The sequence below is a fragment of the Macrobrachium rosenbergii genome, chromosome 47 (assembly GCF_040412425.1).
Source record: "Macrobrachium rosenbergii isolate ZJJX-2024 chromosome 47, ASM4041242v1, whole genome shotgun sequence".
In the NCBI taxonomy this organism is placed as follows: Eukaryota; Metazoa; Arthropoda; class Malacostraca; order Decapoda; family Palaemonidae; genus Macrobrachium; species Macrobrachium rosenbergii.
Window position 1 is genome coordinate 31,143,124 of NC_089787.1, and position 17,007 is coordinate 31,160,130.

The 17,007-nt window shown below is 36.4% G+C and overlaps 1 protein-coding gene across 11 annotated transcripts in view; it reads right to left on the minus strand.

Annotated features, from left to right (window-relative positions):
• Nucleotides 1–17,007, minus strand: part of LOC136830731 (otoferlin-like) — a 722,463-nt gene that overhangs the window by 45,913 nt on the left and 659,543 nt on the right. For 6 of the 11 annotated variants that reach the window (XM_067090537.1, XM_067090535.1, XM_067090531.1 and 3 more), the window contains 4 exons: nucleotides 15,915–15,999; nucleotides 14,214–14,370; nucleotides 2,718–2,904; nucleotides 2,033–2,219 (listed from right to left, as the gene is read on the minus strand). In XM_067090537.1, coding sequence (XP_066946638.1) covers nucleotides 2,033–2,219; nucleotides 2,718–2,904; nucleotides 14,214–14,370; nucleotides 15,915–15,999 — 616 coding nt within the window. Of the gene's footprint in view, nucleotides 1–2,032; nucleotides 2,220–2,717; nucleotides 2,905–7,944; nucleotides 7,960–14,213; nucleotides 14,371–15,914; nucleotides 16,000–17,007 lie in introns of all 11 variants that reach the window. The other 5 variants (XM_067090534.1, XM_067090533.1, XM_067090532.1 and 2 more) reach the window with 1 other exon arrangement.

Below are 17,007 nucleotides of genomic sequence, written 5' to 3' on the forward strand. Positions count from 1 at the left end.
TTTCAGCCATGAACAAAAGTTGCCTGATGGAAATCCCATGTCCGATAATTCGATTCCCGGGGGAGGATTAAGGCTGATGATCGGTTAGGCACCCTTAGTTAGGTTCCTGTATCCTTCTCATTAACTTCGGCTGATGACGAAACTAATCGAGTTGGGGAACTTCTCCTTCTCTTAATCGCACACCCACGCTTTAACCCATCCACCCCCTCTTTTTAGTTTTCTGAAAATTAAACTACTGTGCCGGCTTTGTCTGCCCGTCCGCACTTTTTTCTGTCCGTCCTCAGATCTTAAAAACTGCTGAGGCTAGAGGGCTGCAAATTGGCATGTTGATTATCCACCCTCCAATCATCAAACATACCAAATTGCAGCCCTCTAGCCTCAGTAGTTTTAATTTTACTTAAGGTTAAAGTTAGCCATAATCGTGCAGCTGGCAACGATATAGGACAGGTCACCACCGGGTCGTGGTTAAATTTTCATGGGCTGCGCTCATACAACATTATACCGAGACCACCGGGAGATAGATCTGTTTTCGGTGGCCTTGATTAAAATCAGTAGCAGCTGCACAGAAAACTCGATTGCGCCGAAGAACTGCGGAGCATTTTTTACTGTTTTTTCGGATTCTTTGCGAAACTGTTAAATGATCCGCCTTACTTATTTACTTAATTACTCTGTTGGCCTCAATATGACGCTCTGTCGCCTGAACTAGAGTGCCAAGCTCTTATCTTCTTTAATTTTTAGTATATAAGTCTAGGACAACATTTAGCGCATAAACTCTAATGGCCTTTTTCCTTTGTAAAATATTTTATGTAACCACAGTAATTTCTGAATGCCGATTTTTTTATATGAAAAAACACGTGTGAGTTACAACTATGTTATGATACCCGCTGTGAGAGAGAGAGAGAGAGAGAGAGAGAGAGAGAGAGAGAGAGAGAGAGAGAGAGAGAGAGAGAGAGAGAGAGAGAAAGAGAGAAAAAATCTAATTCCTGGAATCTTGTGCTTTTATTTGTCTGATTTACATTACCAGAATATTTTTGAGAATTATTAAAATTTATCAAGGCAATATTTTATAACTTACAACCCTGCGGTTTCAAAGATGGTTTCAAGCAATGTTACATTATGACATCCTGATACGGAGTATTTACGAGTTATTTCGTATTGTTTAAGGACTAAAATTAATAAACTAAGTATTACTGCCTCTCTTGATACGAGATTTTACAATGAGATAACAGTTTATCAAAAATGGAGGAACTAACTAACTGTGATTTTGAATTTTTAATGGAATGAACACCGCGCTTTACAACTCTGATCATTATTTATTACCGTATTTTCATCTTCTCCTTCTAAAAACAAAACGTCTCTTTCGATAACGTACAGGATACCATAAAATACATACCAAACAGTACCTAATGAGCGCAATCACTAATACTCTGTAATTGGAAATTTATCTTCTAAAATCACCAATAATGTATCTATAGGTCAATTTCAATCTTATTAAACAATTTCCTGACATAACCAACCCCTTCCATCCCTCTCCCATATAAACATGAAGACACACTTCCAAAAGTGCTGTCAAACCTATAAATTTCCTTTAAAAAGTCTGTCCTGTTCCAAATCTCCTCTCTATAGAATCCAGGAAAAAAAGCTCACCAACTCTTATCATTATTTATTACAGAATTTTCGCCTTCTACTTCTGAAAACAAAATTAATTTTTCGATAACTTACACGATATCACAAAATACGTACCAAACAGTACCTAATGAGCGTAATCACTAATACTCTGTAACTGGAAGTTTATCTTCTAAAATCACCAGTAATGTATCTATAGGTCAATCTTCTAAAATCACCAGTAATGTATCTATAGGTCAATCTTCTAAAATCACCAGTTATAAAACAATCTCTTGACATAACACCCCTCAACCCGTATCAAAATGCACACACACTTCCAAAATTGCTGCCAAACCTATAAATTTCTTTTAAAAAGTCTGTCCCGTTCCAAATCTCCTCTATATAGAATTCATGAAAAAAAGCCCACCTTTGTCGCCGTCGTTAGAGACGGTGGTAAGATCCAGGAAGTGCGTCCCGATGACGGTGTCGTTGACGGCATCGTTGTCCCTCAGTTGGATCTTGACCCTCTGGCAGAGAGGCGGGAACATCTCGGTGAAGACCACTTGCTCGTTCCACACGGGGCACGCCGTGTTCTTCTTCACGCTGGTGCGACCCTGTGGCCAAGAAGGGAGTTCAGTTACCTGGGTGTCATTATCTGCCGGGATGCACAGGTGTGGTCCTCTATGGAAAATTAAGTACTGTATTTGAACTTCATTGTTTCGTGTAAGGAGGAGTACAAGATTTATATAATGAAAAAAATGTAATTCTACAACTATAATTCAGAGATAATAAATGACACGAATTGACGAAAAATTGTAATTAAACTAAGGGATAATTGCCCAATGACGAATATAACTACAGGAAAAGTTTGGTATAGAAGCTGATAGCAGATCACGTCTGTACATGCACACATGTATACTTAAACTTTAAACCATTTACCGAATAATAACCTGATGCACTCACAACATGTTATGAAATATAAATCTGTAAATGTGAAACCTCGCTGCAAGATCTCTTCGACCACTTATTCCTCTAACACAACGCCACTTAAAAAAACACACACACACACAAACATAAACCAAAACAATGGATCCTAAATCCTCATGACTTACTGAGAGTCCTGCGAAGGAGACCTGGACGTAAGGATCCACCAGGTCCCTGGAGTCGCCCGTGAAGGCCTTCTTGACATTAGCCATGATGGAGGAGTTGATCTTGGGAAGGCCGTCCGCTCGATATATCCTGACGATGAACTTGGCTCTCTGTCTCTCTGCAGGAACACCATCCGGGAGGAGGAGATTCCTGGGAGGGCGAGGGCCTTTTAGCAACTAAGGAACGGGACGGCCCTAAGGATCTTTGTGCGTGTAATCTCATAGGTGGTGAGTCTCGGAAATAGGAGCAGCTAAGTGTGGTCAAATTTCCTAGTGTGACAGTGTCATAAAAGAGGTGGTCTGGGTTGTGTTCTTCTACAAGGAAAATATTTTTTCATGATCATCTTCTATTGTTTATATATTTTTTTGTCGTAATACTTTCATTTTATTGAAATCTCAGCAAAAGCTGAAGAAGGCTATTACCATTTATCAAAAGTGTCAAACTTCAAAATTTAATGTCCCTGGCACTATAACTAACTGTATGTTCAAGTTATGATCTCTACATGGCCATCATTATGAAGAGGCCACACACATTTCAAACATTTTGACTATAATAATATACAGGGATAAATGTGCTATCCTAACTTATTGATATGAAAAAGAAACTAGTAACAATTTTGCTACGTTTAATTTTAGTTTTTGGGGAGCAATTTAGAGCTTACTGAGGGGTATGTTTCTATGACTCTATAGAGAAAAGTATGGTTGCAAAAAAAATAATGCTTATGCAGTATTGAAGATCGTACTCGGAACTGTCTATGGGGAATATAATCACATCAACAGTTGGGGGGGAAAAAAGGGTAAATTATGATCTTGCCAGTCTAAAGCCTTCATTACTTCACTAATATTGGATCCAGTCTCGTAATTAGTTCAGTTGATGATACTGTAGTTATCTTAACAGATATCAGAAGCAGAGAGGTTTACAAATGGTGGTACATGGTCGAGGCATTAACATAAAATTTTAATTTTAGCGCAAATTTAATAGCCAAACTTTAAATACGAACAGTGAATGCAAGAATTACCCGAGAAATTTATAAAGTATATGTTCAGTGGGTGAAGCATCAACATAGCTTGTAATATGCAAACTAGGTGCTTTGCTTTAAGTTTAACCCTTCAGTGTTCAGGTGTAAATTTATGAATTGGCACATTTATAAGCGACAGGCTAAGTTACGAGAAGTCTTATTTACAAAAGAGTACAAAAAAGAATATAATTATGTAATTTTACCAGTTTTATTTATGAACAGTCAGGCCTTTTATGTAGAGAAAAGGGTGAATATGGGAAAGAAAAAATGAGACGAATCAAAACAAATCTATTCTAAAAGAAAAGAATAAAAAGAATGTCATTATAACATTTTACCAATATAAATAAAAATGCATACGTAGCATAAATAGTACGACCTTACAAAAGCTATACTAATAAGAGCAAAGTCACAAAACGGTCCGACTCTAACACAAAAAAAATTAAAACATAATATTCATGAAGACAAAAGTTAATGCACAAATGAGTTCTCATCAAATTATGTTTCTTTAAGTATTTGCTAATATAGAGCGAGCCATGGATGCTAGTGTATACCAATAAATACTAAGCATGTACATGAGTGTGAGTGTGTGTGTGTGTGTGTTTGTACATGTGCTTGTACGTGCACACGAATGCCCAAAATATCAAATTAAAATACAGTAATCCTTCACTTATCCAGATCGCCATTATCCGGAACTCAACAATATCTGACTCACCTGGACCAGGGAACAAGTCCCCAAAGATTCATGATATATATAAAATTTTATATACATACAATACACATACATACATATACATACATACATACATATATATATATATATGTATATAATATAAAATTTATATATTATATAAATATTTAGGTCCTTTTTCCTGGACCAGGTGAGTCAGATAATGTCGAGTTCCAGATAATGGCGATCCGGATAACTGAAGGATTACTGTACTTGAATATTTGAGACAATCTCATTCACTGACTCATAGCACTCTGGACTCATAATACTCTAGGTATTATAGTGAATTTTAAAAGCAATAATGTACTTCGTGTCAAAAGTCATGAAAGCTTTTGTCAAAACAGCAACAATAAATGATCCGTAGTCAACGAGTATTTTCAAATGCAATCCAAATTCTGGATGGATAGCTAAGTGGTGTACCCAATGGGGTGTGAAACCAACTTCGACAAGATTTTGTTGATTAGACATAACCTATGACATCTGGTGTTTTATAGGGCATTATTTTGGGGGCCTGTGCCATTTTTCTAACTTTGCTAGTGATGTAACATAACAGCTGTCCAAGAAAATTAGGAACCAATAAGGCATTCAGATATTGTATCTCCTCTAGCAGATCTCTCGAAAAATGTGAAATGAGGTTTCTGCTAGCCTTAACAAGAATCTGAATAATGCAACACAGTCAACTTCTTAGAGCTTCCACTCCATCTTGCTTATCGTGGGCAACACTGTATTTGATTCTGAATATTTGACGATACTTGGCATTACCTTTGAACTGAAGCTTATTTGTTCACTTTGTACATTACTGATTAGTTCAAACTTGAAGCATGATTAAGAATTTGTGTCCCACAGAATACTGTAAAGAAATTTGACAAATACTTCTTATTCAGAAGTACAAGAAGCCTGTTTTTTTTATCCTGATGATTCAGTTAAAGTTTCACTTGTAATTATAGAGAAATATGTAACTGATTTTAATATGAATACTATAAACATTTGCACTGCTTGAGAAATAAGAAAGCTTTGTTATAAATATTTATCTAGCAATCTGTAAAATGTATTTTGGTTAGTTCATTCAAAATATACTTTCACCCGGTGGCTCTCTGTATATCAACCTTCCACTTGACGAAAAATACAGCGTGGTCTTTGAGAATAAAACAATGCCAATTTCTCATAAATACGACAGAAAAGAAGTTAAGGCCTGAGAATGATGGAGTGATGATGTCGAGTCTGAGATTTAAAAGAAGTCAAAAAATGAAGTTTACTTACAGGAAAACAGGACTGGACCACAACGTATATTTAGTCAAAACTTCTGAGGGCTTAAAAGATTTCATGCTTCATTCTTTATTTATGAAGTTGACATTACAAAAAAAAAACAAAATGTTTAGGGCACGATAATTTGCGCTTTTCCGTGGAAATAACAAGACACACAAAACCTATATAAAAAAAATGTTCCTTGCCCTATTGCAAGTCTGTCTGTCTATAAGAAAATGGTGTCCAAGAATGCCTGAAAGAATTTAATAATAAAAGTTCTAAGTAGGAAAAAGCAAAAGTCCTCCGTTCATTAAAAAAATATAGAAGGTCCATCTGCATCAAGGACCAGGTTCAGAACGGGAATGATTCAAAACATCAGATAAAAACAGTCTACACTAGAAAATGGAAATAACGAGGAACAGTAGCAGTAATGTAGTTTCATCTTTATCACTTCACTTTATCTTCAACTGGTCTCGTAAACGACTATAATTCCACTGATCTCAAAGTCAACAGAGTAAATGCAGTGTACATGTATCAGTGTTGACTAGCCCACTCGGGAGCCATGTTGAGTGGAGTTGAACATGCAAACTACTGTACGCATGAAGGAAAAGAATTGATCAAGTCATTACTATCAACAATTGGGCAATTTGAGTCTCCCTGGTCAAGGTGCTGACACTGCATCTATGCAGAATTATAAATAAATTTATTCATACTTCTTATTCAGGCCAGGCCTCTTTCCAAAATACAAAAAAAAAAAAAAAAAAACCTCATCACGGTTCTAAAACATGTCTTATTCACTGACCACGTAGCTCAAACAGTCATCCACTTGTCCAGAAAAATATAGGCAAGAAAATACTTCAGTCCTTGGAAGCTAAAGGCAAGATATAAGTAAATGAAAAAAAATATGTTATCTAAAGTCGAAGCTAGTGAGACTCGGAGTCATTACATTTAAGTGAAAATTTAATTTTAGAATTGTCAAGTAAACTGGAGGCAAAAACAATCAAAGATATCCCAAAATTTTATTTCGATCTAATGTCAGTATAATGTCTTTTATCTTACAAGCTTCTCACCTTTTTCGTGAAGCATATTTTAATGTTAGTAAGCCAAGCTTTACTAATCCTACTTTTCTGCTCACGAAAAAACCTAATCGTTCCCATTCGAATTCTTGCAACACACCAAACTTACTAAGAAGGAAATATATCTTAGTTTCAAAATCCTATAGCCTTGATATTTACTACATCAAATACATTTCTGGCAGAATTAAATGTAAATTTAGAGCTAGACTCAAGCTAATTCCAGCAGCATAATCGATTTCATCAACAATGCAAATGACACATTTACAATGTTGTCTCATTTAATAGTAACAAAATGAAAAAGCCTTTTCTGATTTCCTGTGTGCAGGACAATTTAGCTGTTAAATCACTCCACAAAAAGACGCTAATTTGGCATATATTTCATAATTTTAAGTGAGTAAAAAAGTGGTAGGTCAAGGATGCGCCCAAGCAATATATTATTCCATGCTTGAGTCTATAAAATGAGAACAAATCAGGTCTAGAGCGATTTCACTGGTCTTATCAGACCACAAATAAAATCCCTGGCTCTAATCCAACACAGGTGTGTCAGCGTACTGGACGCTGTCCCCCTAAAAAGCTTCGAATATCGTTAATTCACTTCATTATGTGACGATCTTTAAAAATACTGGTGGACCCAGGTTTCCAGGATTCAGTAAAATGCAAAAAAAATAATGCTCGTCTTTAAGGTACTGATCGAAATCAGGGATTGTTTCTCTGAATGTCTTAAATGTGAACTAGGGCTGGAAATTATAACTGTTACATATTACACATTCGTTACACACGTAATTGCATCGGAGTCTCATCAGCCAACAAACTGCACATGCAAGGCAACATGAGGTGCGGGGGTGAGGGAGGAGGGGTTGTGAGGGAGGCATGAGGAGGAAGAACAGGAAGAGAATAAAAAAAAGGAAGGGAAGGCAGGAGTCATCCGCATGCAAGGGATGACACCACCCCCTTCCACCGTCCTCCAAAAGGAGAGAGAGAGAGAGGGAGAGAGATAGATAGAGAGAGAGCGAGAGAGAGGGAGAAGTTGTTGACCCCTCGTGCCATATTATTAAAAAAGATCAGAGGAGGAGAAAAAGAAGAAGAAGAAAAAAAAGGCGATGGACCCCCGCACTCAGACCTACCCCTCTGGATCAGCGCTGCAGTGTTTCAAAAAAAGACAAAAAAGAAACAAAGTGACGATATTGCAGTTATCAAAATCATAAGTAAATCCTTTACCAACATGGACACATGCACCTACGTACTTTCCACAAAAGTTAAGATTATTTATTCGTTCAACTTTGCTTTTTTTTTTTTATTGAGTCAGTAAGCACCGTGCTCGGAAAAAAAAGCTTGCGATATGTTGCATCCATTAATATAAAAATCTAACAAAACTTTAAAACCCTAAGGAAAAGGCTTAGGCTAGGAATGCGTATTCCCGATTCCCGTTAGCCATTTATAATTTATATATCATCAAAAGCAGAGCATTAAAGACTAAAATGGAACTAACCAGCCCACTCTCGACTGAGAGGACAGCTGACTGGCACTTCAACTAAGAAGCTTATAATTTTTTTTTAATAATATTTTATGCCAAAGCCCTAAAAGAAAAAAAAACAACTACAGAATAAAGCAAATCACTTGTGACATTTGTAAAGCTATATAAGTGGCTTAATGTACCTTGCCTTAATTCATCATTCCATAAAGATAAAAATCAAGATGAAGATATTTCCGAATTCCTTTGGTGACATGTCATTAATGCTTTCAGATTTGCTCAAGCACTGTCTCCTCGAATCTTTTCACGTTTCAGCAATACATGCATACGTAATACACACATACACACATACGGGAAGTACCCACAGTGCCCCAATACGGAAAAAACAAAGAAAGTGCCAAGTACCAAATTATAATGATGTTCGGGCTAATCTTCCGGGCACCACATGAACATCCATATCAGACTATGAAAATGTAAAATTTTCAGTTGGTAATTATTTCTACTTGGGTTACACATGAATGCAAGTAATAGGGGGAACACGGTTTTTTTTTACTTAATATACTAATAGGAATATAAGAATTAACATGTTATTGAAAAGCTCTCCTGCCATTACTAAACGAAAGATTTCAAAGAAAATTATTCTGAGGTAGAAGGCTGGGAGCAATGTCTTACATTCCAAGGCATCTCTGGGGAACCATTAACAAATTAGGTATTTGGTTAGAAGACAGCGATACGATGTTCACCTTTCTCCTCTTAACAAGTGAAGTTTAGTGAAGAAATATCGCCCACATAAAACTTCAGTGACAAATTTAAACGTTACATTAGATAATCGTCCACCTTTAATAAATTTAAGGCGGCGAGGGCACGCTTCTTTTGTCTAGAACATGAATTATTCTGACATCAGAGAATTGCAAAGTTAGAGTTACGGCAAAATGCATGTGTCATACAAATCTGATAATAACATAGCTCGTTCTAATAAGCTCTCGCTCTCTCTCTCTCTCTCTCTCTCTCTCTCTCTCAAAGGTGCCTCACACTGAGGGACCTGGGGCAACCCGAACGAACTGTAAGGTCTCTAAGGTAAGGTCTCTCTCTCTTATTTTATACATACATACATATATATATATATATATATATATATATATATATATATATATATATATATATATATATATATATATATATATATATATATAAAAACCACATGATAGCAGGAGCATCATAATATTCTAATCCATGACCGACAGAATGACCACACTAAAAAGAAGTTGTGAAAATGAGGAATACCTTAACTAAGTAGGGATGGGCTGAAGGCGCCAAGTCAGGGAAAATGGAAACAGGAAAAAAATTCCAAAGCTTGTCAAAAAAGTCACAATAGCTCATTGGTACTGCTGCCTCCCTCTCACTGCCCTAGTACAAAGTTCAATTTCCACTCAAGTTCTTGATAGATTTACCTTGGCTCCTGACCCTACTGTCTCTGTGAGCTAGAGATGGAGAGTTTGGGACCATGGCTGAATCATAAATAGCCACTGCCTTGCTTCTCCAGGTCTAACATGGGTGGGGAATAGTTTTAGGTACTATGCATGTATATGTGGTCTCTGGGTAAAATCTAAACAAGTACAATGATTTGAACCTGGCCTCTGCTGCTCATTAGCGACCTTTAAAACTTCAATGAAATCCACTGATTGCTGATTTCCCTTAAATGAATATGGAAAGCGACAACCTCATAAGATGCCCTGAGGCCACCTGGGAGTGGGTGTTGAAGAGGAGATGCTTTCACTTTAAGCTCAATGGAGCAGTGGCCTTGGCAATACCTGTAGAAAACGGAGACCCACCTTGCTGAGAAAAGGAGCTTTTGTGACCTTAAAGAAATGGTACAAGATTGGATTTGGCAATAAGAACAATGTGACCTTTTTAAGTAAGTTGAAGGGCTGATGTACAGTTTCATCATGCAGAATCGAAGAAATAGGTGATAAAAGAGAAAAAATAGGTGGAAAGTGTCTTTGATGCAATTTAAAGATTTTTTTTTTTTAGTTATACTACTAGGATCAAATCAGAGTTCACAGCGGGAGAGAGACCAATTCAAGAAAGTAATTGATACACACAAAAATCTGTACATGAGTGGAAAAAAAGGCCTTCGAAACACCTTAAAAATGAGGAATAGAACAAATGCTGCCCTGTCTTCTACAGATCAGAAGATACATAAACAAATAGAAAAGGTTTTGAGAGAGGAATAAAATCAGACACTGTCAAATGCCTTAGAAATACCAAAAGCTAGGAAAAAGATCATCCAGAGTCATGCAAGAATATGACCAAACGTCAGTTGGGTGATAGAGACTGTCAGTGGATCTTGCTTCGTGTAAGGTTTGGCACTCCTAAAGAATGGCCGATTTCAGGCGTTCGAGATAGAGTTTAAAAAGTTCGAAACATTTCGTTAACAGTAAAATTTCAAGCAATAAGCCGGTAGTGTGAAGGATTAAATATTTATACAGTTATACTATTTATATATTTTCAAAAATAAAATTATTTACAAGAATAGGGGTGGTGCTAAAAATAAAACTGGTTCTGGATATCACAAATTTGCTAAACAGCATTGGAAATCATGAACTTTTATAATGCAAAAAATTGTACAGAAAACGTAGTTCTGATCACTAGTTTTATCCTGAAGCAGACTAAACTGTAAACTTCCTCCAAAGATGCCCCTTTTGTCATAAGGACCTAATAAGTAATGTAACGAATTTAGATATTGAACTCATCCACGAAAACTGTAAATTTAAATTTTGTTAACATTTAACAATTTCATATGTGCTGTAATGCATAGTCAGTCTCTGTAATTTCTGGATTGGACAACTGACAGCCAGCCTCTGAATCTAATTAACTGTAATACAATCAGGAATATGACCCTTATATTTACAGAGGAATAAAGTAGTCTAACTAGAAAACTGAGTAGTTATAGATTCTTATATGGATGGCAAAAATTATAATGTTGACAAATATATACTAGTTGATGGTATGTCCGTTGTTATATTTCCTAATATTCTCTGCACTTAAGATTTCAAGAAGCTGAACAACCAAGTGAGAAGATACCAAAGGAAGCAGGTAAAAAGTATAGAGCACAAAAGATTGTACGTTAAGGCCAAAGATATGCTGAGAACAACCTTTCTTACTGGCTACAGAAGTGAGACTTACAAGACACAAAGTGGGAAGAGGCCTATTACGGAAACAACTTCACAGCCTGTACAGGCTAACTGTATTGGTAATTATAAAATACTAGATGCATACATTTAAGACCTAATATATAACATATTAACTTGATCACTTGCACAATTGCACAGCACATTCACACAAAGAATAACAGGACCTCATTTAAATAGGATGGTTTCTGATGGAGGTTGTATTAAGAAAAAGTTACAGGCTTTCAAGGCCTAACTGTCCCCATCGTCCAATGGCCATTTTACGGCCACCAGACAATGGGGACAGATAGTCCTTGAAAGATTGTAGCTTTTTTTAAAATAAAATCTGCATCAGATACCATCCTTTTATGTGAGGTCTTGTTATACACACACACACACACACGCATATACATGTTTATATATATGCAGTCAAACTTTCATTCACAAAACTTATATTATCTTTTAAGCTTGAAGAATCGAGAGAGAATGCTTAAGAAATTCATCCATGAAACATATAGCAAGCCATGCAATAAATTCATCATGTTGAATTTTGTAACTGGCGACAGCAGCTTACTGTACCCAAACATATCTTGAAATTTCCTTCCATTAGATATTTAAGATCTTAAAAGATTTAGAGAAATAACGTCAAATACTTAATAAACGAAGTGATCTAATATTAATACTCTTAAATGACTAGGACAACTCTTTATGTTAACTTAAATGATTAACTTGGCATAAGGCTTGTACTTTCAACTAATTTCCAAGTGTAGGTACATCAAGTTTATGGAATGAATGTCTTTATAATGCAATAAGATGAAAGTTTCTAGTGAAGAACAATTTATCTATTCAGGAATTGTATTTTTATGTATTTCATGAACAGCTGGGCAAAACACATACTAGTATTAAATGCTAAACAAAGAGTTGCCTTTAAAATGAGCTTCAACAACAAACCTGTAATTGTTACTTATATAAACTACAAAATTTGATTAAAAATAATTAAAAACGCTCATTACTAATTTTAGCATTTCTGTTTTATTTAGGATACTACCTAACAACAACACTAAGACTATGCCAAGCAGTTGTTAGGGACATGCTTCAGATGTTTTGTCTCTGGTTCAAAATTTACCAAAAATACACATGATGCTACTTTACAGGAAACGGAATTTTATAAGAAAAACTTTCCTGAATCATTTAAACTCCATTTATTGTCTATTTTAAAATTATATTTTTTTCCACAAGCCTATCAGAAACTAGCATCCATCAGCAGGTCCCTTTGGTACAGCCTAAGGCCAGAGCTACAAGAATGAAGCTACATCCTACAACCTCCAGACCTCTACTCTGCTCTGGAGGGCACTAATTCTGGATCACTGTGTTCTGTACATTCACCTTTTGTTGTATAATGGATTAGTCTAAGTTATTCTAAGCTAACAGCTTGTATTTAAGTTTTGGACTACTCTTCCAACATTCTGCTTCAAGGTTGTTACGTACTTACCAAACAGATACCTCACTTAGGACAAATAATGCTACATAAATGACACTAGACAACCTAAGAGACTACCCTCAGGAGTTCTTGTCTGTCATATCCTATTAAATTGTGGTAAACAAAAAAATTGAACTCTGCTATTAAAATGCAAAGTTAACCAGGTCTTCCTGGTTGTGAAGCACATAATTAACTGCGTCAAAAGCTACTGTACCTTACCCTTCAAGGTAAGGCAACTTAATATTTGACATCATCAACATAAGCACAAACCAGCATTTTGTGATGACATCTTGTGATGACATCTCTCATAAAGACATTCTTGTTTAAGCAGATGGTCCCAATATCTTTTATATGGAATGTTAAAACATACTCATATACAAAGTTTTAAACAGAGAGGTGTGTCTTGTCCTGAGGATTACCTCACATGCGGTTCAATCCAGCCATATTGGGACGATGCTAGGAGTAAAAAATTGTTAAAAATTAAGTTAAAAAAAAAAAATTCTGCTGGCATATGACTGAAGATGAAAGTGTGTACTGGCCCTAATCTTGTAAGGACATCTTTTCTTCACAAATTTTTTTGCTAAAATAACTTCAATGAATAGGGCTTAAACTTCAGCGCCCTTTTCTCATTAATAATAAGGAACGGTGTTTATACTAAATCAAAGTGAAGCATGAATCACCTTTATACTGTAAAGTTCTGAATCCCTACAAGATGTCCCTTCTTCTCTCTGTGCCTTGAATCTTGTTTTAATTAAGCTAACTCTGTGGTTTTCTACCTTGAATCCCAATAAACCCCTTCTCGGACAGTCTTGGTCATCAAAAGTGCTCTTTGATCATTCCTGACCAACTTCGTCAAATTCAAACAGTTATCGTTACTAAGAACAATTAATAAAGTCACAACGGCTTTAAAAAAATTACACTAAAGGTGCATAACTTCAAAAAACAATCAAAATCATTTACTATTTACAAGACGAGAATGTGTGCACAGTCACATCAACTGAATTTCTTTATTCATAACAGGAAAGTGAATGACACGTGATGATGATGTCATAGCATACTGAGTTTTTAAGTGAGAAACTATTGATATAAAAAAACCATCCACTAACAACGACTAAAAACAGAGATAATTGAACCTTGAATGAAACCATTCGATAAAACCACTGATATAAAATCACTATAGAGGAAATCGCCACTAGAGTCTAAAATCAAATGCTAAGCTGCACATGACTGGACAACTGAGGAACTTAGAGAGGGCTTGCACTTGCAACGTACCCTTCAATGTCGTCCTCGTCCTTGTCGTTTCGAAGAGGGGCCTTAATGGCATCTCCTTTGCCGACGACGCAGATGTCGCACTTGAGGTAGCCCTTGGGTCCACCAGTAATGTCGTCTGGGTCGGTCAGAAGAGCCCACTTGTGATAGAACTGGTGCTCTGGGGACAGTAAAGCATATATGAGACACCTAGCACTGGTTAAAATAGCTAATGTTACAAGAATAATACACGATTCACCGTCAAGTGACACCCAAGTTGAAGTGTCCATTTTATGATCTAGCAAAATATTTAATACAGTTAAGATACATGTTTTACCGCTGGTGACTGTACGACTGTACATACTGTACATGTTTATTTATTTCTAGAAAACGATTGAAAGGGTTTCCCCTCAAATATCCAAAGAACAAGCACCAGACAAGATTCAAAATACATCGACGGGTTTTGCTATGCTTCAAAATAAATTATTAATATTTCTTTTACTTGCAACGAATCCAGTCTTTACTGGCTGGTCTTATAATATGATTTTGGAATGTAACTAAATCAGTGACAGCAACTGAAAATTGTAGAAGGATCTGTAACTGCCATTTGAAACTTAAATAAGGAGATACATAATTACGGCCATACTCTCTCATTTTAGACCATTAAATTACCAGCAGCACCATATTCTATCCCATTAATTCTTCTCTATTAATTCTCTTATTCTTTACTTCTCTATTTCTTTTTCCATACTAGGCTGCTTTCTTTATTGTAGTCCTTAAGCTTGTAGCTATCCCAGGGAGGACAGCAGCTTGTCTGACAATCATAATAATACAGGCAGTCCCCGGTTTACGGCAGGGGTTCCGTCTCCGGCGGCGCGCCATAAGCCGAAAATTGCCATAACTGAAGCATCATAATTATAAAGGGAATAAATAGCATTACAGCATAGTTAGCGGCGCCATAAGAGCCATTATGGCGCCATAAGCACTGTAAGTCCGGGTAACGGCGCCGTAAATCCACTTACGGCGTCAAAAAATCAGGGTTAACAGCGCCTTGAGGCAAGTGCTGCAAGTCCGGAACGACGTAACCCAAACCTGACGTAACCCGGGGACTGCCTTAGTATTATCTAGTGATATCTTTCAAACAAACTTCATTAAAAAGATGTCATTGAGTTTGTGTGGCAGTTTCTCAATCTTTACCATTTACAAAAAGGCGGATGAAGCCAGGCATACAACTATGCCATATTTTTACCCCCAAGTTGGCTTACAGTAATTTTAGCCTACTTGCGGTTAGAAATATAGCATAATAATTTGTAACCCCGCCCTCACTGGTCTTTCTGTATATGGTAGAGAGAAATACTGAAACGTTAAGGAATAAATGAACTTTGGACAGCTGTAATATAATTTACCTGCTGCTACAAAGAAACTCATTCGAGAGGTTGAGAAACTGCAACATAACCAAATGACATCCAGACGGCCATTCTTTTTAATGCAATAATAATAATGATAATAACTGTAGGTTACTGTCAACCTCACTCTGACATAACATAATGGATTCGAATCACACCTGTGAAGGTAAGAGTGTCTTCAAATATACCAATTCTGAATTATTGCATCTGAAAATGGGGCAAGAAATCGAGAAGTCAAGAGGTCTTGGTGGCTGAGTATTAAGAATAAGTGTATGGCGCGAATATGACTCGTATAATAAAAATAAAAAAAAAGACTTACCTGGCTGGGACCAGACAGTGGCCACATCCAATTTGAAACTGCCCAGCACTTTGTTGGAGCGAAGAATATTACGACTTTGCAGAACCTTTGATGTTTTAGATGCGAGAAAGTGCAGGGGGAGCAGTACAGTAGTGATGTGTAAATACCGCAGATTGGAGATGAGCGCAAGGCCAACATGACAAGCCAAAGGGTGAAGAAGAAGAACAAAAAAGAAGAATAATATAAAAGACACATATCTCAACAGGTATGGAAACAAACATGCCCTAAAATACTGGAAATGGTAATTCAATGGGTGAATCATTTTTTCTAGCTGCCGTCTTCCGTCATTCCATTCACTGGTGTACTCTGAGGACAGGATAAACTTGCTGGAATGACACTACTGACTTCATAAATGTGCACGCAAAGGGTGCTTTCGGTAGGGGATGCCTGAAATGGCCAGTAATCTGGTGATTATCTTACAATGAATTTATTACCAATGACATATGCATCGTCACTATTCATTGTAATTGTATGCACTGATTTAGAGTGTTCAGAACTGCAAACAGAAGTAAGTATACTGATCAATACCTCTCAGATACTGGGGACAGGAACTAAAGAGACTGTCAGTTTTTCAGTTCTGAACCAATATTTCTCTGAATGATTGTTCTTCTCAATCACGGGCAATTATTGGCCTTTTCTTGCATTCCAAGCAGTGAAATACATTTCCCTGAAAAAGATAAATGGAATGACCTGCCACATGCAGAAATAGGTGCAAAGAAATTCGCACGAGACTCCAATGGGTAAAGCTCTTAGCTTTTTACGAAGATTATAAAACAGAAGGATCATAAAAAAAAAAAATCCAAGATTATGCCAACCTCTGCTTCGATGGCATATCTCTTAAACATTCTCAGAATGTTTAAAATTCTATTGTTCACTGTTATACAGTGTATTTACACAAAACACAAAAGGAACTTTTTATATCGGTGGGTAAAAGGAAAGGAATTCATTGCCAAATAAATAAGTTCAAGGCCACTGTTGAATTAAAGGGATTTCATATTTCTGAGAAATTTTCACGGGTAAACTCAGTCTTTGCTTTAAACTACAAGGTGATACC